The sequence below is a fragment of the Dasypus novemcinctus genome, chromosome 13 (genome assembly GCF_030445035.2).
Source record: "Dasypus novemcinctus isolate mDasNov1 chromosome 13, mDasNov1.1.hap2, whole genome shotgun sequence".
Classification (NCBI taxonomy): Eukaryota; Metazoa; Chordata; class Mammalia; order Cingulata; family Dasypodidae; genus Dasypus; species Dasypus novemcinctus.
The window spans coordinates 67911873-67937013 of record NC_080685.1 but is presented as its reverse complement, the minus strand read 5'-3'; the positions used below and the strand labels follow the sequence as shown (position 1 = coordinate 67937013).

Genomic DNA, 25141 nt, shown 5'->3' with positions numbered 1-25141 from the left:
GGTACTGACAGCCATTTTGCAAACACATAACTTCTGTTAGAAGAGAAAAGGGGATAACACAGAGTAAGTGTTTAACATGCATCCACCCAACACTTACAATGAGACGTTAACACAATGTTCACATGCTGCCTATTTTACATCAGAGGTACTACCACTTCCTGTATTTTCAAAAGTGAGAACTGTATTAATATCACCAAATTAATACAAACTATTTACTTTAAAAATAAGAATGTGTCATGGTTCTGAATCAAGTGTGAATATGAACTTCAAACTGCCTCTGCATATGAACTTGGGCAGAAGTATGAAGAGAATGGTTGGCATTGGGGCTCTGGGAATAAAGGATCCATTTGAACCACAGAGAGATTAGCAAACATGTCTGTGAAGGGTCTGGCAGGTGCCTGTGAGCTTGGCTGGCCAATGCCCTCCCATGAAAACAAGGAAATGAGTGAGCCATTATGAGAGCTGAGATAACAGCTCTCAGCCCATTATGAAATCTATGCTCACCGCAGATGAGCTGAGAATATCAGCTCTGAACCCTTAAAAGATTTTACATTCAGTGGTCGTGATCTTATTATGCAGTTTTAACAATGCAGAAGAGGACATTTCAAATGTAGTAAATTATTATATGATGATTTATCAAGAGACAGCATTTTAAAAATAGATACAATTTTAGAACAATGTAGAAAAATAGATATTTTACCAGGGATTAAATACTTTATTGTGTAGTATATTTCACACAATGTCCTAGTCATCTTTGAAAAAGGCCCTGCCTAGGCAAGTAAAGCAGAAAAACGCAATAGTAATACGTCATTCTTCTTTATCAATATGTAAAACTTGATGGAAATTTATCTTTTTAAATAAATGCATACACTATTAACAACAGAAGCTGGTTCAGAGTTCTATTATACTGGTCTTCAGGAATCTTAAGGACACTTTTTACAGTTCTATTCTTGTCTATCTTCAAAGCTCTTCTATGTACAAACCAGAAATTCAGCTTAATTGGTCATGTTTATGAATTGCACTCACCAAGCAATTTCATCAGAACTTCTCCCAGAAAAGTAACAGTAATGACTACATCTTTTCTCACTATAACCTCCTACCAGTTCTCAAAAATAAACAGCATTTGGCATTGAAATTGTCCATTTTTTCATATTAATCTTATTAAATCCAGTTCTCTAACACTGTCTCTTGTTCTTTCTTTTAGCCTCTTCCTGACTTCCTACAAACTCATTAAGGAGGTACAAGGGGTTTCCAACTACCACCCTCCCCGTAAATTACATAAAAATTCAAACAAAATAAGTCACATTACAGATGCTGAATAAAAATTTTAACAGGATGCCAAAACACTGTCCTTTCTCATAAACTGATTAATCTCCACTGGCTATTCCTTCATTGGGTCCTTCAATTTAAAAAGGGAGCTTCAAGTGGTCATGGGTCTAAGCTTTATTACACACACAGTGGGGCTTCAAAATGTACCAATTCTGTGTCATGAGATGAATGAGTAACAAGTTCATTTTTGAGTATTGTTATTCAGGTCAATTCAAACAGGCTAAAATGACACTGCACCTTCTTCCCTGTCCTAATTATAATAAATAACCACTGCCATATGTCTGGGGTCTGTGATGAAAGTTGCGAAGAAATCGGATCCACACCAGCCAAATGAGTCTCACAGAGTATAGGGTTTGAACTGCCGCTGGATTCTTCCTAAGCATAATTAGACCCTCATGACACAGTTCTGAACTGTAAGAAAAGGGTTGCTGCTACTTTGCATATTAGAATATAACCATACATTTTATTTTTATAATTTTTACAGGCAAATTAGGCCTGTCTTTTGCATATCAGGCGAGTTACTGGCATAGACTTCAGTTGAATTTAGTTTGACTTTTCCAATTAACAATACAACTTCTTCAGGTCCTCGAGAATATGAGTCTTTGTTTTGCAGCTTCAAATAAGCTCCTCTTTCACAGAGGTCTTTCTTCTAGTGCACTTTCATTTAAAATGACAAAAATGCAAAGAATCATAAAAAGTGAAATAAGAATAACTTAAGAAAATATTGGCAAAGGAGTGAGTAGATGTGTTAGAGTGAAGTATGAGATAAAATCTAGAGCATAACCCTTCCAATCTGAACTAGATTTGAAGTTGCCACTGCTCCTCTCATGAAAACCCCTGCTCATTCAAAACTCCTGCCTTTAGGCCCTACCTTCCCCTTCCCTCCTCAGCTGTGTATACACTTCTTCATTCACTGAAGCTTGGGTACAGAACTTGCATTCTTTCTTTTGTTAGCATTTAATATCTTCCTCTCTACTCTCTCTGGTCCCTTTTCTTTGTCATTTCAACAAGCTCCAAGTCCCTCGCATTCTAAAGAAATAGTATATTCCACATTCCTCTCCCATATGTTTAACACACTATGGCCAGAACAATCTCTTTTAGATACTGGGATGGAGACTGAACCCAGGACCTCATTTTCAGGAAACCAGCACTGAACCACTGAGTCACATTGGCTCCCCTGTGTTGGCTCCCTCATTTGTTTGCCGTTCTTTGCTCATTTCTCTAGGAGGTATGGGGAACTGAACCCAGGACCTTCCATGTGGGAGGCGGGCACTCAGCTGCTTGAGCCACATCTGCTTCCCCCCAAAAATATTTTTTAAATGAAAATCCAATCACGTGATTGCCTAAATTAAATTCCATTAAATTCTTCTCATTGCACTTACGATAATATCTCAATACTGGACCTTGCCATCCTAGTGGTTGTGTGTCATCTTAGTCCTTGCCTACCAATTCAGCATGTGCTTTTGTTCTCTCCTCTACAGTCACACTGGACATTTTTGTTCTTTACAAGAATTCTGCTTTCCCCTTGCCTCCAGACATGCTGTTTTCTTTGCCTGGGACTTCTTCCTACTCTCATCACTAAGATTCCTTCAGGGACCAGCTTAAAAGTCACTTCAGCAGATAAACCTTCCCTCTTTTCCAGACTCATAAATGGTAATCTCCATTCTCTCTCTAAAGCCTTTCCTGAGAATTAAATAGCCCACTTTTATATTTTTGAAATATTCTAAAACTTCACCAAATTCATCATCACAATACTTATCTGTCTTTGCCTGTACCCCCATCTCTGAGAACCCAGCCACTTTGAGTGGAAAGCTTGGAGAATGATACTGCCAATGAGATAATTTAACCTTATCCTCAGGCAGTAATTCAAGCTGCCTTATACCAGTTTCCATATATACCCCATACATAATAAACACACTGAATGACAATAGAGCTAGAAAAACTACATTTTTTAACCCTATAGCTAAAACAACTCACAGAAACAGCATGTTTTTAGGTTGTCATTCTACACTCTTTCCAAATAGAATTTTTTTGAATGTCATCATCTTTGTGTCATAAGACATTTTGTATGACTTCAAGTGCTCTTAGCTATTGTAAAACCAAGGGAAAATGCTATTCTGACAGATAAAACAGCATCAGAGAACTGTTCAAAATGCTATCATTCAAAGATCTAAATTAAAGATAACCATAATTGAAGAAGGGAAAGTCACTGGCCTTTTAAGGTAACTGAAGAATCCAAAGGGTGAAACCAGCTACAAATTAATAACAAAGTAACTAAAACTTACGCATGTCACCAAAGGCTCCCTTGGTCACTTTGGTGGCATGTAACACCACTACTGTGAACTTGTGGGAATACTGGTGCTCCACCTGGAAATAAAATGATAGTAAATTAGAAATTAGCTTCCAATGTAGAACCCAAACCAACCATTCTCATTGTTTCCTTGGGACTAATTAAAAACATTTTAGTTGAAAATAAGCTGCAGTGCATACCAGAAACATTCTTTGATCCTAAGATTGGTTTTTTCTGAGTTCCACCTCTCTTTCAACACAGAATTACTGACAAGTTTTTAAAATGTCACTACAGTTTGATTCTTAGCACACCTCTGCTGTCAGGTTTACCAGGTGCTTGGGAAAAATGTAAATCCAGGCCGCAGGTCTTCAAGCAGTACAATCAGACTTTGTACTGGTTGACTAGGAAGCTATGGCTTGGAAAGGTAAAGCCAGAGCAAGTTGATTGCATTATTTGAGTTTGTTTGTTTTTGTTGTTATCGTTCAATCAATCAATCCTAGAGAGTCTTTTTTTCTGTAAGACTTTCCAGGGTGGTTTTCAAAATCTACCAGACAATAATAAGGCAATAGCAAATGAATGTCTTGTATTTAGTCTTTAATGCATGTTATTAACCTTCTGCAACCATGTGAAGTTTCTATTAGCTTAGTAACTGGCATGTACTTAATAAACATTAACAGGTAGAAGAGTTTACTAAACTGAAAATTAGTTTTTCAGCAATCCTGGTCACTAAAAAAAAGAATGGAGAAGTAGGAATTCACAGAGTTTTCTGAGCAACTAAAAATATTACAAAGCCCTCCACTAAAGTTCAAGAATTTTTTTTCTCCAGTCTCAGACTTCTAAGACTCACTCAGAACCCACTCCCATCTCACTTAATTTTAACAGATGTTCTGGTTAAAAGGTCCACGGTTGATTAAAAGGAGGCCAAGATACTGACAACCCTGAGAAGTGAGCAGACAGCCTAAAAGCAAGAAGATAAAAAAAATTGTAAAAAACAAATACAAATTCATAATGAATGACCAGCAGTAGTCAAATATAGGGTCAAAATTTAGAGAGCACTAAATAGGAGCTGAAGAAATCACTCTATGATAAAAGCAATTTTTGGGAAGCGGACTTGGCCCAGTGGTTAGGGCATCTGTCTACCACATGGGAGGTCCGTGGTTCAAACCCCGGGCCTCCTTGAACCGTGTGCAACTGGCCCATACACAGTGCTGATGCACGCAAGGAGTGCCCTGACACGCAGGGGTGTCCCCCACGTAGGGGAGCCCCATGTGCAAGGAGTGCGCCCCATAAGGAGAGCCACCCAGGGCGAAAGAAAGTGCAACCTGCAGGAATGGCACCGCCCACATGGAGAGCAGACACAACAAGATGATGCAACAAAAAGAAATAAGATGATGCAACAAAAAGAAACACAGATTCCCCAGCCGCTGACAACAGAAGCAGACAAAGAAGACGCAGCAAATAGACACAGAAAACAGACAACCAGGGTAGGGGGGGGAAGGGGAGAGAAATAAATGAATAAATAAAATCTTTCAAAAAAAATAAAGTAAAGGAAGGGAGGGAGGGAGGGAGGGAGGATTTGACTTCTACTATTGTACTACAACTGAAAATCATCAGTATCCCCACATCCCCCCCTTAAAAAGTATGTTCACATGTAATGATAGTGATTTTAAATGATTGCTATCTAACACCACAATATTCATAAGTTTTATTCATTGGGTAACAGGTTAATTATGTAAACCTCATAAATTTTGTGGTTTAATGTCTGGTTAAAAATATGCCAAATATAAATAAAGGGCCAGGCTGCAAGTGATGCAAAATTTCCTTGAATATTTAGGTTAACCATAAATTCTTTTAAGTCACTGAGGTAATTCATAACACACCAAAGCTTCAAGTGGTTCCTGGGTCTGAAGGACAATAAGCAAATGCCCCAGAAAATCCAAAAGGGATGAGCTTTCTTCACTAAAGAGAACTTCTCAATAATATGGCAGCCCCTGCAAAATCATCTATGTTCTTTTTTTTTATAGCCTAGAACTTCTAATACTGCATGAGTTTGGGAATGTCTAAACATTCCCTTGAAATATACACATTACTAGTGATGCTATTTTCTATTACTTATCACTTGACTTCTGAAATTGCTACAAATACATTCATATATCAACCGATTATTATCATTAATGACATGGAAAGAGAGATATTGTTATTATAAGGATTCACTGAATACAGACCATGTTATACATTCTACTAGGCAATAATTCTCCTTTAATATTCCCCAAGACCCTAAAAAAATTATTATTTATATTTATAGAGGTGAAAAGTGAGATTCGGAGAGTTTAAGTAATTTTATTGGAGAGAGGTGTCAAAATTCAATAAGTGATTATCCAAATAGTCTTTTGAGAATGCGTTGCCATGTTTCCTGGGGCAATTGTCATGTATAATTCCAAACTAGTCTGGACTGAGCTAGGTTCTGACTTGGATAGGAGATGCTTGGTTATGTCTTAGGAAATGATATTGAATTCACACCTAGTGTCTAGTGTTCCCCAGGGGAAACTAGTGACTCAGCATAATGCCATTTGGTAGCAGGCAGAAAGACACACCATATTCCAATTGAGATGTCAAATCTAAGTTCAATCCACTGATTTAGTCAGCAAAATTTTCTTAAGAGAGCTAAGCCTTGCCTTCAGGTCTTGAATTGCCTTGCTTTGCATGCCTTTTTTTTTACCCATAATCTTTTTCACAGTGAAAACCAAAACCTTTTTTCTTTTCACAATCACAATTGCCCAATCATTTGGAAAATGGAGACTATATTAGATTCATTCTGTAGAATTATATTGACATTTGTAACTAAGGGGACTGTGCATTGAAAAAAAGAACCACTCAAATTGTACCAAATCAATTTGTGCTTTTCCTGATATGTTTAGAATTCCACTACTATAAGACAAGAACCTAATAAACAATCAGTCATCATATGATGGAAGTGAAAGTAGCTTCTGGGTGCAAATATATTTTTTCTCTAGTCAACTGTCATTGCCTCACTTTCACCCAAACTAGAACTAAAGGTAATTAGTTTGCTTAAGGCACAGAACCTCATTAATGAAGTCAGAGATTGCGATCATCACAATCAGCAACAGGCAACTTTAAAAGATCTTAGAAAAATAAATAAACAAACAAAATAAGATCTCAGAAATGTTTAATGAAAAGTTGCTGCATTGATATCATCCAAAAGGTATGGTACATTTTTAGATAAGATACTTATTTTTGGTTTCATTTCCTATTGTGGGGTTTCATTCTAATGCAATTTAGAGGCATTGGCATTGTTTTATTTACCCACATTTTTCTAATAATAACCAGCATTATCTATTTATATTCTACAATGCTATTTAAACTTGCTCTACGAATTCTCAGTCATGGGTTATTTATGTGCACAAATTATCCCAATGCCCAAAACACCTGATTTGTAAAAAGAATTTGCTAGCACTAGCAGACATAATAAACACACATATACACACACACATCATAATTAGAAACATGAATTGAAACCCTTCTCCCTCATGAACAAGAAACTTGCTTTTTGCACAATAAGTGAACATATATGTGTATATATATTTCTCAAAAAATGAAAGCAAATATACAGTACATTTTCCACTGCAGTAAGAAGTTTTCACATCCCCTTTTAATCAGGATTATAGGACCTGCTCTAGCAGCAGACCTGAGGCCAGGTATAAGAAAACATTTGATGATGACAGTTTGGGTCTAAAATACTTGTTTCATGATATAGTCATCATCATAGTGAAAATATAAGCTTCGATATACCTTAAATGAAATAATCATCCATGAAACAGTCACTAAAGGTGTTTTTTTAAAATATTGTGCTAACATATAACATTAAATTTGCCATATTAACCAGTTTAAGTATATAATTCATTGGTATTAATTACTTTTACAATATTATGTATCATCACTACCTTCAATTTCTAAAACTTTTTTTATCACCCATAAAGGAAATCTTTACCCATTTTGTTTTTTCATTTATCTGTTGATAGACACGAGTTGTTTCACCTTTTGGCTATTATGAATAACATCATTATGAACACTGGTGTAGGAGTATCTGTTTGAGTCCCTTTGGGGTATATACCTGAGAATGGACTTGCCAGGTCACATGACAATTCTGTTTAACCTTCAAACAGTTTTCCTCAGCAGCTGCACCATTTTACATTCCCACCAACAATGCACCAAGGTTCTTATAGCTCCACATCCTCACTGGCACTTGTTATTTTCTGTTTTTGCTTCATTTTGTTTGTTTCTTTTTAAATAATCATCCTAGTGGATATGAAGTGGTATCTCATTGTGGTTTCGATTTGCATTTCTCTAAATCACCCAAGTTTTTGTAAGTTAATTATAATAGATGTACAGATTCTAGTCCAAAGGAAATTAAGTGGCCAAAGCATCAGGAGCCTGAGAGAATCAAATAAAATTCTCCCTGAAAAATTATTTGTACAGATAATTTTTACATATAAAGTCCAGCACAAAATAAAAGCTAATTAGAAACACGAGGAGACATGAAATCAAGATTACAAACCAGTATAATTAACAGGCACAAAAACAGACCCATATTGTAAACCAGCTACACCATACTTACAATGTTCAAAGGGATAGAAACCAAACTTAAAGACCACATTGAACTAGAGGTTATATCATGGTTGATAAGATTTGAAAAGGAACCAAATAGAAATTCTAGAACTGAAAGCTGAACTTGGTGACCCAGAAGGCAATGTTTCCTTTCTAGGTACAGTGGTAAAGAAGCAGAAATATGCATTACTTCAAATGTGTGCACTTTTGCCTCAGATGATAAGCTTATGGGAGAGCAGGGCAAGGCTGATGTCAAGTAAAAGTTAAGACTCCTCACTAACCTATCTCTTCCTCACTTTTCCAGAATCTGTTCATGATTACAAAATATACTCTTTACCACAAGAAAATTCATTACTAATCTGTGCACAGTGCTGTGCTTTTATAATAATACCTCTGTCACATTTGTATTTCTGATTGCCCAGTAGTGCTATCTCACCTTATAACTTCCTTTGGAAATATCTTACATTTATTAAGTTCCCAAAGAATAATTACATGCATGCAATTTAATTTACTATTTAGAAAAACCCTACAAAGTAGACATAACAGGTACTTTTCATACGCTGTTTTCCAGATGAAACAGCTAAATCTAGAATCTAAGTGCTCCTGGGCTTGTAACTGCTAATACTAGAACACTAGTTCTTTGACTACTTAGCCAGTGTTCTTCCCCTCTGTTTGCACTATAGTATAGAGTAATAACTCTCTCTATATATATATATATTTTTTAAGATTTATTTATTTATTTATTTCTCTCCCCTGCCCTCCCTCCCCACCCCCCCACTCCCGGTTGTCTGTTCTCTGTGTCTATTTGCTGCATGTTCTTCTTTGTCCTCTTCTGTTGTTGTCAGTGGCACGGGAATTTTGTTGTGTCATCTTGTTGTGTCAGCTCTCTGTGTGTGCGGTGCCATTCCTGGGCAGACTGCACTTTCTTTCGCGCTGGGCGGCTCTCTTTACGGGGCTCACTCCTTGTGCGTGGGGCTCCCCTAATCAGGGGATACCCCTGTGTTGCATGGCACTCCTTGCGCATATCAGCATTGCACATGGGCCAGCTCCACACGAGTCAAGGAGGCCTGGGGTTTGAACTGTGGACCTCCCATGTGGTAGACGGATGCCCTAACCACTGGGCCAAGTCTGCTTCCCAACTCTCTATATTTTTGGTAAAATTTTCAGTCACCCTACAATGCTATTTTGTAAAGGAGCTTGCATTTTAGCAAGCAGTACCCTAACATAACCATATGGTTGACAAATTCTCTAAAGGGAACACAACCTTAGTTTCCATGGATGTAAGGCAATGGTCCCTCTCCATTGCTAATAGATGGTGGGAAGAGGTGTGGCTTTTTTCTCACTCCAAGGAAGTGACTCATTTTCAGAGTAAAAATTTGTGTTTTTATAATAAATATTTTGTGCTGGACTCCTTCTTGTAAAATTGATGCCCCCTGCTCCAAAACCACTTTCAGTAAATTCTGAAGGCACAAATTTCCTTAAGATTGGAAAGCACCTTATAGCAGCAACTCCAGACACATGGGAACTGAATTTTGTCTTGTATTTACTGCTCCATTTTCTATAACCTTCTTAGAAGTCAGCACCACTGTAAGCAAGAGAGCTTGCTGGCTGCAGATTGCTGTATCAGCCCAAAGGTGTCTCCAACATGTCACTGCATCACAAGTGTGGTGAAAAAGAGCCCAATCTTCCATGCCTTGAGGCAGATGAAACTGTGCTTGTCTGTCTGGCACCAAAAGTTAGCTTGTTGATTTTTCCCATTTTTCCTATATACTAATATTGTTTTCTGCATTGAACGTGATCGCTATCAATTTTTTAAAATATCTTCCTGTGAAAACTAGAGCATGAAATTTTGTTACTAAGACAATTTACACACACATACATGCTCACACACAGCAAGAACAAGAAGAAAGAATACAACTATAAAGGTCTAAGAATCCTCTTTACTTAATAAGGGCAGCAAATTGGAATATTCATTGAGTGTCCAACTCTGACACTGGGGAAGGTGAAAAAAAAAAGTGATGCAGATATACAATTTTTGCATGATTCACCATATTGAGATGATGCCCCATAGGTAATTATCATGGCCTAAATATTTAGGTTTAGTTACCAAAATTTGCATGAAAAGGTGTTAGTACTGAACCTTAAAATAACAAGATGCAGTTTTATTTTTTAATAGATTCTGCCATTAGAGGAAGAAATTGAATGACCAGTTCATAATTTCACCTGACAAGAGACATGTGGGGACTTCCGCGAAGTCAGTAATGAGGCATGGTCAGATTAGGTAGGAGAATAAAGGTCATTCAAAATTATAATGCCCTTTGAAATTTATTATGCTCCAGCCACACTGAACTTGTTTCCTTACCTTGAGCCATGAACTGTCTCACCTCCAGACTGCCTCACACAACCCAGAAGAGTTGTTTCCTCCTCTCCTCCTGACTAAAGCCTACTAAACCTCATATTTATGTTTCCATGTCATTTCTTCTTGGAAGCTTTCCCAGATTATCCCTAGACTGAATTAATTATTCTTATTGTACATTCTCAGAGTATTCAAATTTCCTCTTATTTTTCCTCCTTACTAACTGTTTTTGTATCCTGGCTGCTAAAACAAATATCATACAATGAACACAATGGATTGGCCTAAACAACGGGAATTTATTGACTGATTTCAGCAACTAGAAGGATTGCTTTTCTGGGATCAGTAACTTCTGGCTGACAATCTTTGGGGCTCCTTGGTGTTTTCGTCATATGATAATGCGCATGCTCGGGTCTTCTTTTCTGGGTTCTGTTGACTTCTGGTTTCTTGCTTCTCCTGTGGCTTCTCTCTGTGTGTCCAATTTCCTTTGCTTATAAAGACTTCAGCCATATTGAAATAAGTCTACCATCATTCAATTTGGGCACACCTTAACCACAATATCTTCAAAAGCCTTATGTACAAATGGGTTCATACCCACAGGACCAGGGGTTGGGACCTGAGCATTCCTTTTTAACAGTCTGCCCTCTGGACCCCGAAAAGACATATTCTTCCCACATGCAAAATATATTCATTCCATTACAACTTCTCGAAAGCCATAAGCCATATTAGAATACTGCTTAGTACAAAATCTCATCAAAATTATTTTGGTGTAGTTTGTCCAGGGCAAAATTCCTCTGATGGACCTGTGAAATCAAATTATCTACTTCCAATATACAATGATGGGACACACATAGGATAAACATTCCAATTTCTAAAGGGAGAAACTGAAAGGAAAATAAGGGTCATGGATCCCAAACAAGTCCAAAACTGAGCAGAGCAAACTCCAATAGATTTCAAGGTCTAAGAATCATCTATGGATTGATGTTTTATCCTCTGGGACTGATATGGGGCAGCCCATCCCTTCCAAAGCTTGCCCAGGGGCTATGCTTTCCCCAACCACTGGAGTGAAGACTCCACCATCAATGAACATCAAAATGGTAGCCAGGTTCTCCTCCAATGCCGGGACACAGGCTCTAACCTGTCTGAGCAATGGGATGGAGGATCTTTCCTATGGGATAGCATCACTCACCCTAACAATGAGATGCAAGGCCTACCCCCTCCAAGTACTGGAGCAGATAGCTTGCCCTTTCCAAGCACAGAGGACAAACTGACCTTTTGTTTTGTAAAAACTGACAAATTGATTGTAAAATTAACTGAAAGTACAAAGAACTACAAATAGCCTAAACAACTGTGAAGATTTCTTGAAGAAGAAAAACTTGGGAGAATTTACACTACCATATATAAAGACACATTTTAAAGCTAAGAAATTAAGATAAATGAGTATCAGGGCAAACATAAACTAATAAACCAATAAAACAGAAAAGAAAACGATTCACACATATATGGTTGCTCGATTTACAATAGTACAATTATCATTCAGTGAAATTATAATTATCATCAGTAGACTACATAAAGAATTTGTGGTATACTCATATAATGAAATACTACATGGCCATGGAAAAGTATGGACTTCTGTTACAACAGTGTGACCGAATCACACAGATATAAAGTTGAATTCAGAGATTTATATAAAGGTCAAGAATAGGCAAAATGTATCTATGATGATAGAGGTCAAATACTGGTTACCTTTGGGGGTTATATTGACTGGAAGGGACATGAACAAGCCTTCTGAAGCACTTATAATGTTCCTTATTTCTATCTGGGTGATAGTTTCATGGGTGGAATGCAGGAACACATATGTAAAAATTCATCAAAGTATAAATAAGATGCATGCAGTTTATGTATGTTGTATCTCAATTTAAAAAAAAAGTCAAACAAAGAAAACTTTGCACACAAAACTGAGAAGGAACCAACAACCAAGAACATGATATCAGAGAAATCTTACAAGAGATTCTTAAGAAGAGGGGAATGGCCAGGGGAGGTGAGGGGGAAACAAGCAAACACATGAACAACAACAAAAAACTGAAAAGTCCTCTGGATTCATGAATTTAACACCAAAAGAGGACCTTGATTAGATTTTTTTTCTATAAGTGGAAGGCCCGAGTCCTCTCTCCACCGGTCCATGTGAAGTATGTAACTATGCAGGCAGATAACAGCTAAGAGACAACTACATTTTTTATTGTTCCATGAAAGCTCAGTTTTGCTGCAGAAATCTGGAAACTCAGAGTGATAAAAAGCAGGGATGCGTTAGTTTTATTATACATTTTAGCTTATTTATTCCCCATTAAATTCATTTAACAAAAATTCAGGGCTTAGCATGGAGTTTTACCACGTCAACAACATTAATATTCTCAGACCCCCTGAGAGATATATTTGCCACCCCCTGAAAAAAATACATAAACAATAAATGACTTACTATAATGTGCTGATAAGGATCTATAAATGGCATTTTGGTTTCAAATACAGGAAATCTTTTCATACTTCAAAGGTATTCTCTGGCACTCTAGCTTCTTTAAAACCTACAAAATAAACAATAGCCATTGTTAAACTTCCTCTTGGATGTAGTTCCAAGATTCAAATAATGATGAGCATACACCTTAGGAAGTGAAAGTCTACCTTCCCTGAAACCAGTTCTCTGGTTGTATATATGAGCAGGTATACACACATAAATTAGGAGAAAGGAAAGTCTATCTTGATAGTATTGTTTGATTTCCTTATTTATTTGTTCAAATTTATTCTATGAGTAATTATTAGGAAAGTCCAGGATTTTTTGGCTTGCATTTGCCAAGTATTTTATGAGAAATACACTGAAATTACGGAAAATTAAAATTATTTTTGTACTCTTTATTAAAAACAACCACATGCCATTGTGTCTTTTCTCGTTGTGTCAGCATTACACAAATTAACAATAAAAAGGAACATTTTCACCTTAGCAAATTTTAGGAATTTTAAATGAACTTTAGTAAGTTCAAAGAAAGTTTGCTCATTCTAAGGTAACAGTTTACTTTAGGAGCAAGTAAATGAAATATTTTAATTGGAAAAAGAACGCTACAGTTTCCTTTTGCTTCTATGATTACTTCACATAATTTAAACTGAAACAAAAAACTATTCAATGAACATTTTGCTCTGCTATCTTAGATTTTCGCTTAAAACTTTACAATAGAAAACACATCCATATTCCAGCATTCTATAAATCACATTGTAAATTGGAATGTCTTATTAATGTCTTTATTATTTGTTTAAATTTTAAACTCTAAATGTTTTTATTTCAGAATAAAACAAATTTTTTAAAAACTTTTAAAAACTTTTAAAACATTTCAGTATCTTTTATTAATTATGCTTTTTATGTTTTTTTATGTTTTTTAATGTAACAATCTTTGTTATCTATTAACTTTAATAAAAAAATAAAATTGTGCTGAATTTCAAAAAAAAAGTAAAATATTTATTAACTTTAATCACTTAAGTTTCAAATTCCTAAAGTATGATTATTTTTATCTTCTCATTATGCATTCCCAACAGGCTAAAACTGTACCCAACATTGCACAACAATGTTTTAAAATCATGATTACGCCAAACCATCATCTTTGTTTTCCATTTGCTTATTTTAAACCTAATAGAAAGTTTTGTTAACATTAGCCAATCACCAATTAACTCAGCTATCACATTTGTTATTTTGAATAGAAATGGCTGTTATTCTAAAAAATGGTCAAGTCTTTATTCAAACATTATCTCTTGGTGAAGTTTTTCCCTAACCATATTATTAAAAATTGGCAGAAACCCCACTCTCTTGCTTTATCACCATCTAACATCTACTATGTAGTTTTCACTTTTTTCCATCTCCCCATCCCCTTCATTAGAATATAAGCTCCATGAGAGTAGTTATTTGTGTATTTTTTCATTATGATATTACTAGCCCCAATTTCCAGTCTCATATGGACACTTCATACATATTTGTTGAATAAGTAAGTGATCAATGAGTAAATGAGTAAGTGAATACACAGACAAAATACGAGACAAGCCTAGTTACACTAAAGCATTTTTATCAAGCAAAAGAAAGTTTACTTTTTGTTCATCCATAAACTGTATTATGACCACTTCTTTTTATCTCTTCTACCTCCTCTCACTCCATTAATTAATGCTGATACAGGTTTTTATTTCCCTTCCTGTTCTCTTTCCCTAATTATAAACATAATACAAACATGATTATTGATTGACCTCTCTACTATATTGATTAGGTGCTAACTATTCTTGAAAATACATTTAGAATTTATAGGAAAAAATGTACAAAATGCAGACAAACACAGAGTAGGGTAATTTGTGACCCTGCTTTTATTTAATTTGTAAATAAAAGAAATATATATCTGTATCAGATAACGTAATCATAACTATTCAGGATGTTCTATTATCAGGATTTTCTGAGCTATTTTTAATACACCTTGTTTAAAAATACCATCAATGGCATTATCTATTATTTTGACTGATGCTTTTATGCTCACTGAATTCAGGTAATGCCTACAGCAGTTGCCAAGTCAGAATATAGTTAAGATTCTAGAACTGCTGGTGGAATACATTCTTATGAATAATACACCTGTCTCATTCCCATCCTATCCTCTCATCTTACCCTCTATCACTACTCCTCAGGAGTGAAAGAATTTTCTTAATATGAGTCCTGACTCCAAACACATTATAGGCCTCACATGGCTCCTGAGCCCAAGAGCTTGAAACCTTTAGGTTGTGGAAGTAGTAGCAATCTATGAGAGGTATATAATCCTTTTCCAGAAGCCAAAATGTCCATACAGTTTATGGCAATGCTAGGGCACCAGTATCAGTATTTGAGAGAAAAATCACATGGTTTTCCTCATTGAAGAAGCATAATTTGGTGAAAAAAACACTGGAATTAGAAATACCTTGAGTCTAACTTCAGTTTCACTAAAATCCACTTGACTATCCTATAATATGAATAGCACTACTTTATATGTTGTGGCAAGGATTAATTGCGATAATCCCTGTGAAATGTACCTGATCCTTAACAGTACACATTACATGAACGTTTCCCTTTTAAGACCAAAATTACTGAGATTGATGCACTGTCTGTCTTTATGTTCTGGGGAATGAAAAATTGGGGGAAAAAAAACCAACACTTCTTTGACAGAGTCATCATTCATCACCAAAGTTTTCACGTTGAAATAGTACTATGTTAGTGGCACAACAGAAAAGCATCTGGTTGGATCCAAAGCCATTCAATTCACAAAAGGTAGATTTAAACAAGAGGTCTTTCATTCATTTAACAAACAGGTCTTTGCTATCTACCCTGTCTGTGCTAGGCACGTGGCATGCAATAATGAACAAGGGTGCCAATAAAGCAGCTTAGCCTGATACTTCAAGCATACATATTGCAAAAAGCAGTAACACTTTCTATGGTTAATATCCAGATTTAGAAGGTAATCTTAAAATCTACTTCTCTGTGAAAATAATTTCAATGACTTCCTATTCTGTTAGTATAAAATCAGAAATCCTTAGCATGACACACTAACTAGCAGTTTGAAAAATACCAATCTAAAAGATTTCAAGATTGGTGTCCTGATTGGAGTCTTTTGTGGACCCTAGAAAATTATGTTTGAAAGTTAATCCATTCCTGTGCATGTAAACCTATTGTATGAGGGAACTTTCGGTTAGATTCAGTTAAGAAGACTTTTGATAAGATCACTTTTTTCCTCTCCCCTTCCACCCTCCCCCACCCCCACCACTGTCTGCTCTTTGTGTCCATTCTCTGTGTGTTCTTTGTCCGCTTGTATTCTTGTCAGCAGCACCGGGAATCTGTGTCTCTTCTTGTTGCATCATCTTCCTGCATTAACTCTCCATGTGTGTGGCGCCACCCTAGTCAGGCTGCACTTTTTTCGCACAGGGCAGCTCTCCTTGAGGGGCATACTCCTTGTGCATGGGGCTCCCCTACTCAGGGGACACCTCTGCATGGCACAGCACTCCTTGCGCACATCAGCACTGCGCGTGGGCAGCTCACCACTTTTGATTAGATCATTTCAGTCAAGGGTCTTTGATTAGATTTCGGGACCCAGGGTGGGACCTAATCCTTCTACTGGAGTCTTATACAAGCAAAAGACTAAAAGCAGGGACACAAAGAGAAAGACAGCTGCCATTTGATCCTAGCTATGTGAGAGAGGACTCCAGAATTGCCTAGAGCCTCAGAAGGACAGAGAAATCCTGAGAGGTTGAGAGGCTGGAGGCTGGAATCAACGATACCGCCCAAAGCTGAGGAGATATAGCCCAGAGAGAGACAAGTCATTTGCCTGATTGCCCACAGCTGAGCTTGGGGAGAAACAGCCTGGATGAGAAAGCAGAGACCAGCTGCCATTTTTGCTTTGCTACATGGCATGAATCCAGGATATGCCAGCAGCCAACCTTTGGTGAGACAGCATCTCTGATGTTGCCTTGATTTGGACATTTTCACAGTTTCACAACTAAGTTTTTACCCTAATAAATTCCCCTTATAAAAGCCAACCCATTTCTGGTATTTGTACATTGGCAGCCCACAAACTTAAACAATGGGGTTTCTATCTATTTCTTCAACCTCATTCTCTAACTCTTCCTTTTGCCTTCTATACTGCAGTTACACAGGTTTTCTTTCCTTTCTTCAAATTCATCTTGCTCTAATAGGGCTCTATTATAGATAGGGCTCTAATCTACATCTTCTCTCCATTGATAGTCACAAACTTTTAAGGCATAATTACTCTGGGTCAAGCATTGTTTGTGCAACTAGAGAATCAAAAGTAAATAAATTCAATACATTCCCTGCCATCTTGGAGCATGCATTCAAGAGGGCAAACAGAAAATAAGTAATCCAAGAATTAAATGCAATAATTAGAAAGAGATATATGAAATGATGGAAACAAATGACTGAATTAAGGAATAACAAGAAGATGATGTTCACACTGAGATTTGGGCTCTGGAAAGAAGTTAGCCATGGAGGGTGAGTTGGGAGTGGTTTTATAATCATGTTCCAGGCAGGCAGTTTAAGGAACTGAGAGAAGACAAAGTGGCTGACAAATGGTGAGCAAAAGCAAAAGTGACTTATGATGAGATTGGAAAGATAAGCAGGGGCAGATGACGTACAGTCATTTAGACAGCTACTGTTCACCTAGCTAAATATGACCTATCCTTCAGGACTCAGCTTAAATGACATTTCCACAAAAAAGCCTTCCCTGACATTCAGAGTATGTTTGTTCTCCCTATTATTAGCTTCATATGTACTATGTACTTCTCCTTTAAGCTTTTCATTACACTTATACAATGTCTGCTTTCCTGAAAGAGCTAAAGATGCAAAGATGCATAAAGCCAGAAACCATATTTATCTTGTTCAAAAAGTTAACACTAATGCCTAGCAGTATCTAAAATATAATAGGTTCAGGATTTTTGCTGGATGGATAGACTGATAAACATGTCTATTACTCAACTTAATGCCGGGTGTATGCCTGAAGTAAATTCATAAAACAGTGGTGGAACTGACGTTTCCATTTTCAATCTCTATGTTTAAAAAAAAAAAAAAAGAAGGGGAACAAGTGAAATTCTAGAATGGGTTAGACTAGTAGTCAAAATGTTTAGAGGAAATCTATTCCTGGGGTCCAAAGTTTGGTGTCAGCAACTTTATTTCCTCTTCTCATTTCCAGTAATTCCATTCATAGCCATTCTATTCACTCCCTATTAGCCATGACTGTATCCTGCAGCAGTCAAAAACTCTGGATTAAGACTCCTTTCTCATTAAAATCAAAAGCAAGAAATGTACTTATGACAGGTAATTGTCCAGGTCCATCTACTATCTACATCTCTCTCACCCACTCTTTCACTCTGTGCAATGTGTGTGTTGGGGGGGGGGGGGAAGGGGGAGAGGATAAAACTAAGTTAAGAACTGTTATGTAATGGAATAGTGAACAAACATGACACATGACATTTAATCCTAGAGCAACAACTTTCATTTGTTCTTTAAATACATTCAGGGCTAACTTTTCTTCTGCCTTGATGAAGACTCAACGAGGCTCAGAACTTTACTGTTACCTCTTGGGTAAAAATTCATTATCATCATCACCCAGAATTAAAAATGCCAGTTCCATGAATCCATTCAAAATTAAACTTGATTTAGAATTGAAGTATTTCTCCTCCTAAGCTAGAACCTGTTGCAGGAAGAGAAGGGTGAGGTCAATGCCTAGTGTCTAACAACCCCCAGCCTTGATAACTCTGGTTTTAAAGCCCTTAGGGGTAGAGAAGGATGAAGAGAAATATTGGGGGGTGGTGAAGGGGAAGAAAGCTATTACTTCACTGGAACCACTGTAAGCTGGCTTTTGTGCTTTCTGGACCTAGTACATGTTAAAGCTGCTTCTTTCTCTTATGGATGCTCTATAGTTTCTTCGGAGATATTCTATTTTGACATCTCTTTCCTGGGCTCCCTGATCAGTGCAAATCATCTCTATTTTATCTGGCATCTTGTATTTCCTTCTATAGCCTCAATATATCCTATGGTCCACCTGTAGTTTTCTTCTCCTAAGGTTCTATCATCCCACCAGGTGACCCTACTGTATTGGATTTAAGACCCCTTCTGATGGTTATCTTGGTTCTCTGTAGTCCGTGGGGAACACTTTTAAGTGTTTCCTTTCTTCCAATAATCTCTGAGAATGTGATTACTTCTCAAATGAAAATCCCCTGTTCTGCTACCTGTGACCCTTTATATTTGTCAAGCGTGACTAGACACCAGCCTCCTGCATGGTATACAATTAAAACTTCTAAGAAGCTTTCTAAGTAGTCTCCTTAAAGGCCCTGCTCTTGCTTGGGGGGCAGAAAATATATTCCCCCAGCGCCCCTCCCCAAGGGGAGAGAGGTAAATACCCAGCATACCAACAGTGCTTTCAAAAAAAAAAAAAAAAACCACACACACAAAATAAAAAAGCAATCCTTTTTCAATTCCCCCTCACATCTCTACAATTCCAGTCATTTGTTTAATACCTATGAAGTAGGTAACAGGTTTTAGAGTTATATAATATTCTTGTCCATCTACTTATTTTTCCTCAAAAGCTAAAGGGTAGGTTGTTTCACAACCCATTTTAGTATTTGGTATCTTAGGATCTTGATCAAGTTTCCATTTTAAAATGCAATACATAGGTAGGTCAACTTCCAAAACAATAGAATGAGGTATCTAGGAAATTCTTTCTGCAAAAAACACTGACAAAACTGGACAAAGTTATCAAAAACATTAAAAGATTGGAAATTTACCAAAAGTCATACAACAAAATGAGGAGCATTTTTTTAAATCTACTGAATCTGAGTAAGAAATGGAGGGGTCTGTGATATTTTTGCAAGTGGCTTCTATTCTCCTCAATTCTAACTAGGAAGATCTAACCAAGACGGCAGGGCAGCCATGAGTATGTGCGGCTCTGCTGCCTTGCAGAGGGGTTAAATCAGTTTGGAGCAGAGCGTGGAAAAGTCTATGCCTGGGATGTTGTCAGGACAACAGAGATAACAGTTTTACATTAGTCTGAGGTCCATTCTGGTTGAGGGAAGCAATAAAGTAGCAGGCTATGCAGAAATATAACAAGAAAATCCTGAGGACAAGGCATCCAAAGAGAGCTTTGATAAGACCCTACTAATTCCTAGTAAGCTGGAAGGCAGTATGCGTAGAAAAGATTGTGCCTACTAAGGAGAAAGCTTAAAGGACCCTAGTAAGCTACATAAGGCCTCATGAATGCAGAAAGTCAAAAACAGGGAGAATTTGTAAACTCCCTGAACTTTGAAAGCATTTACCAAGTCACATGCAGATCAAACCGCAAAGGGTGGAAGACTTACTGGCTTGCAGTGTTTAAGCAACTAGCTAACTACTATACTATATGACCAGGGGCAAACCTTAGAAAACCCAACTTAAGAAACTTAAAATGAAGAACAAAAATGATCAGAGATATGAGAGACTGAGCATTGCATGGAAGAATTGCACAGAATGAGCCCATAAAAGTCACAAAAACAAATAGTTTCAATTGCTTTATTGGATTAAGGATCAGAATCTAAAGCTGTTATAATATGTAACCTAAAATTTCAAAAACAGCAATACCACAAACAGGAAAGCATAATCCATACACAGGATTACAGTAGTCAATAGATACTATCTTTGAGGGATCCCAGACACTGGATTTAGCAGACAAATATTTCAAAATATCCATTAGGCATATGTTCAAAGAATGCAAGTAAACCACACTTAAAGAATTAATGGAAAATACAACAGCAATGACATATGAAATAGAGTATAAAAATAAAGAGCTATAGACATAAGAAAAAAGAACCAAATGGAAATTCGGAGTTGAAAATGCAATAACTGAAATGAAAACTTTATTAAAGGGTCTCAATAGCAAATCTGATCTGGCACAAGAAAGAATGAAGGAATTTAAAGATATACCAATAGAGATTATCCAATCTGAAAAGCAGATAAAGGAGGGGGAAGGAATGAAGAAAAATGAACAGAGCCTCAGAGACTAGAGGCCATACTAAGCATACTAGCATACAAATAATGGGAGTCTCAGGAGAAAAGGAAAGACAGAAAGGGGCTGAATATTTCCCAAATTTAATGAAAAAGAAATGGAAAAGCTCAACTATCTCTAAGTAGGCTAAACATAAAGATATCCATACCTAGAAACATAACAGACAATTGGTGAAAGTCAAAAGCAAAGAGAAAATCTTGAAAGCAGCAAGAGAAAAAAATGACATCACTTCCCTAAACTGCTATAATAAGATTAGCAGATGATTCCTCATCAGAAACAAAGAAAGTATGAAGAGAGTGGGCCGATATATTTAAAGTGCAGAGAGGAAAGGAGAAAAAAAAACCTATCATCCAAGAATATTACATCCAGCAAAACTATATTTCATAAATGGAAAGTGAATGGATAATGACATCCAGCATAAACAAAGACAAAGAGAATTTGTTGCTATCAGACAAGCATTGTAAGAAATACTGAAGAAAGTTCTTCAGGCTAAAGAAATAGCAGATGTTAACTCAAATCCACACAAAGAAACAGAGCACCGATACAGACCATTTTAAAAGATGGTAGAAATTTTTTTTTCTTCTCTCAAATGATTTAGAAGTCAATTGCACAATACAATAATTAGAAAATTGTGTTTTGGGATATATATAAAGATGCAACATATATGACATAGTAGCACAGAGAATAGGGAGAGAAGGAGCTATAGAACAGGAAGGAAAAGACACCAGATGTAACTTGAATCTATGGGAAAAATAAGAGAATACCAGAAAAGGTAAATATTTAGAAATATATTTTTTCCTTACTTCTCTTAACTTCTTTAAAAGACAAAAGAATTTAGAAAGCAATAATTTACAACACTGTATTGTCATGTTTATAAAATATACAGATGTAATGTATATGACAATAATAGCACAAAGGAGCGGGGAGGAACTAGAGCTATATTGGAGAAGAGTTTCTGTATTTTACTGGAATTAAGTTAGTATTAATATTAAGCAAATTACAATAAATTAAGTGTATTATATAATTCCTAGAGCAACCACAAAGAAAATCACTAAAACTATAATTAAAATATCAGTGAAAGAACAGAGGAACAAAAAAGAAATGAGCCATATAGAAAATAGAGAATTAAATGGCAGGTGTAAATTCAACCATATATGTAATAACATTAACTGAGAATGGAATGTATACTCCAAACAACAAGGAAGCAGACTTGGCCCAGTGGATAGGGCGTCTGTCTACCACATGGGAGGTCCGCAGTTCAAACCCCGGGCCTCCTTGACCTGTGTGGAGCCGGCCCATGCGCAGTGCTGATGTGCACAAGGAGTGCCATGCCACACAGGGGTGTCCCCACATAGGAGAGCTCCATACACAAAGAGCGCGCCCTGTAAGGAGAGCAGCCCAGCACAAAAGAAGGTGCAGCTTGCCCAGGAATGGTGCCGCTCACATGGAGAACTGACACGTCACGACAAGATGACGCAACAAAAAAAAACACAGGGAAAAGGACTTGGTCCAGTGGTTAGGGCGTCCGTCTACCACATGGGAGGTCCGCGGTTCAAATCCCGGGCCTCCTTGGCCCGTGTGGAGCTGGCCCATGCGCAATGCTGATGCGCGCAAGGAGTGCCGTGCCACGCAGGGGTGTCCCCGGCGCAGGGGTGTCCCCCGCATAGGGGAGCCCCACGTGCAAAGGAGTGCACCCGTAAGGAGAGCCGCCCAGCGCGAAAGAAAGTGCAGCCTGCCCAGGAATGGCGCTGCCCACACTTCCCGTGCCGCTGACAACAGAAGCAGACAGAGAAACAAGATGCAGCAAATAGACACAGAGAACAGACAACCGGGGGAGGGGGGGAATTAAATAAATAAAGAAATCTTTAAAAAAAAAAAAAAGAAACACAGATTCCGGTGCCACTGACAACAATAGAAGCGGACAAAGAAAAAAGAACACACGGCAAATGGACACAGAGAACAGACAACTGGAGCAGAAGGAGGAGAGAGGAGAGGAGAGAAATAAATAAAATAAATCTTTAAAAAAAAAAACAAAAACCAAACAATAGGCAGGGATTGTCAGAATGGATAAAATTAAATACATATAGAAATCTTGTAAAATCCAAATAAGGTATATACTTCAGTTAATGGCATTGTACCAAATTTGATTTCCTGGTTTTAATAATGTACTACAGTTATGTAAGATGCTACATTGGGGAAAGGTAGGTGAAGGGTATATGAGAAATCTTTGTACAATTTTTGTACTTTCTTATCTTAAATTTTCAAAATAAAAAGCTATAATATATGTGTATAATTTCCATTCCAAAGTTATGTTCAACAGAAGTAACAAAACAGCCTTATGGGAAAATTCTTAGTATAGACTCACTTTCTTTAGGACAAAATCACAGGCCATTATTATTAGACAGTGACTGCATTTTGGATTTCAGTTAAGAATAGGCACCCATTCATTTTTTCTTCTCCCCTATAACTCTTAATAGTAGAAGCAGATTTTTTAAGATTCTAAGAAATTAAGGCATCTCTGTCCAGCAAGCCACATTAGACACTAAAAAAAATATTGCTTTTCACCCCCACCATTACCTCAGTCCTGGAAACCCTATTGCCATGAGGTTGCAAAACCACAATCATTAAAGCTTATTAAAAAACAGACCTTTTTTTTCTTTTTATAACTGAAATGAATAACCAGTTTCCAGGAGTGTACAGTCATTTAAATCTGAAGCAAGAGATATATAGCTCATTAATTAGTTCATTGTTTCTTTCTTTCTTCTTCCTTTTTTTTTTTTCCCGTTCTGTAATTAGAAACTTCCTGAACACTAATGAGGGGGAAATTTTTGGATATACTTTCAACACGTACTTGCCAACGCAGTGCAACTCTTGACTTTCAGTGAGTTCTTAGTAGTGTGTGGTCTGTCCAAATGCCTTTTAGTCATCTTCTCAAGATAAGGTAGACTGCTCAGAGAAAAGTGAAGAACCAAAACACAGACTAGAATATTCTGTCAATTCCCTTTCTCTGCATAGAGAGATGTGACTAGAGGAAAGGAAGGGGTTATTATAAGGTTTGCAGCACCTGGAGCAAAGAAGAATAGGAATGTAAAAGATCATTTTCTCTTCCTCCATGTCATTGTGTGGTGCAGAGGAGATAATAAGAGGCCCAACATTTAAGCAGGAGCAGACTTCTACATTGGAATCAATCTGCTCTATGTTCAAAGCCTGCCTCCTCCTCTCTAACAAATCCTTATCCTCACTGTTCTCATCTGTAAAATGGCGAAAGAGGGCCCTACACTTCAGAGACAGTGGAAGAATGAGATGAGAAAATGTATGCAAATTGCCAAGCACAGTACCTAGCAGGTCACAGGAATTTGGAAACAAGCATCTATTACTTTTGTTGTTTGTGAAACTGGTGCTCTTCCCCAAACTGCCTCTACAAAGGCTTTTTTTGGCTCTACAGAAATTTCTAAGAACAGCAAGTAGACAAATGTGTTGACAACTCTTTAATAGGACCATGTATGTTTTCATATTCAACAATAAGTTTTTAATAAATGAGGAAATGGTGCTGCTTCCAATCCGTGATTTTTTTTAAAAATTGAGCCATTGATTCCAAATTCAATTCTTTCTCTGTTATGCTGAATATAGAAAGATGCTCAAAAAGCAGGAAGTGCAGTGCACCATTACATTTCTCTCTTCATTGTTCTGATATAGATATATAGTTACCAAGGCACTGCTAAAAATTTTTAATTCTTAAATTATTTTCCTGATACGTTTTTTTTAAACCTAGTCTTAGCCAAGAGGTTGGTATCACCTACATGCACAAAAGATGAAGGAACAAAAAAAATTAAGAAAGGGAAATGAGCTATTTTATATTAGAAATGTCCCTCAAGTGATAGTCTCTCAATTTAGTATTGAAAACCTGTTGAAGAATCTCATGTGAGATCTAATAGCATGTCACTAGATACAAAG

At 36.9% G+C, this 25141-nt stretch overlaps 1 protein-coding gene across 3 annotated transcripts in view; it reads right to left on the bottom strand.

Moving 5' to 3' along the window:
• The window catches only part of PLA2G4A (phospholipase A2 group IVA), a 167680-nt gene that overhangs the window by 130651 nt on the left and 11888 nt on the right, over nucleotides 1–25141 (bottom strand). For all 3 annotated transcript variants that reach the window (XM_004468450.5, XM_004468451.5, XM_012529014.4), the window contains 2 exons: nucleotides 13075–13177; nucleotides 3615–3696 (listed from right to left, as the gene is read on the bottom strand). In XM_004468450.5, coding sequence (XP_004468507.1) covers nucleotides 3615–3696; nucleotides 13075–13137 — 145 coding nt within the window. In that variant the 5' untranslated portion in view covers nucleotides 13138–13177. The remainder of the gene's footprint in view (nucleotides 1–3614; nucleotides 3697–13074; nucleotides 13178–25141) is intronic.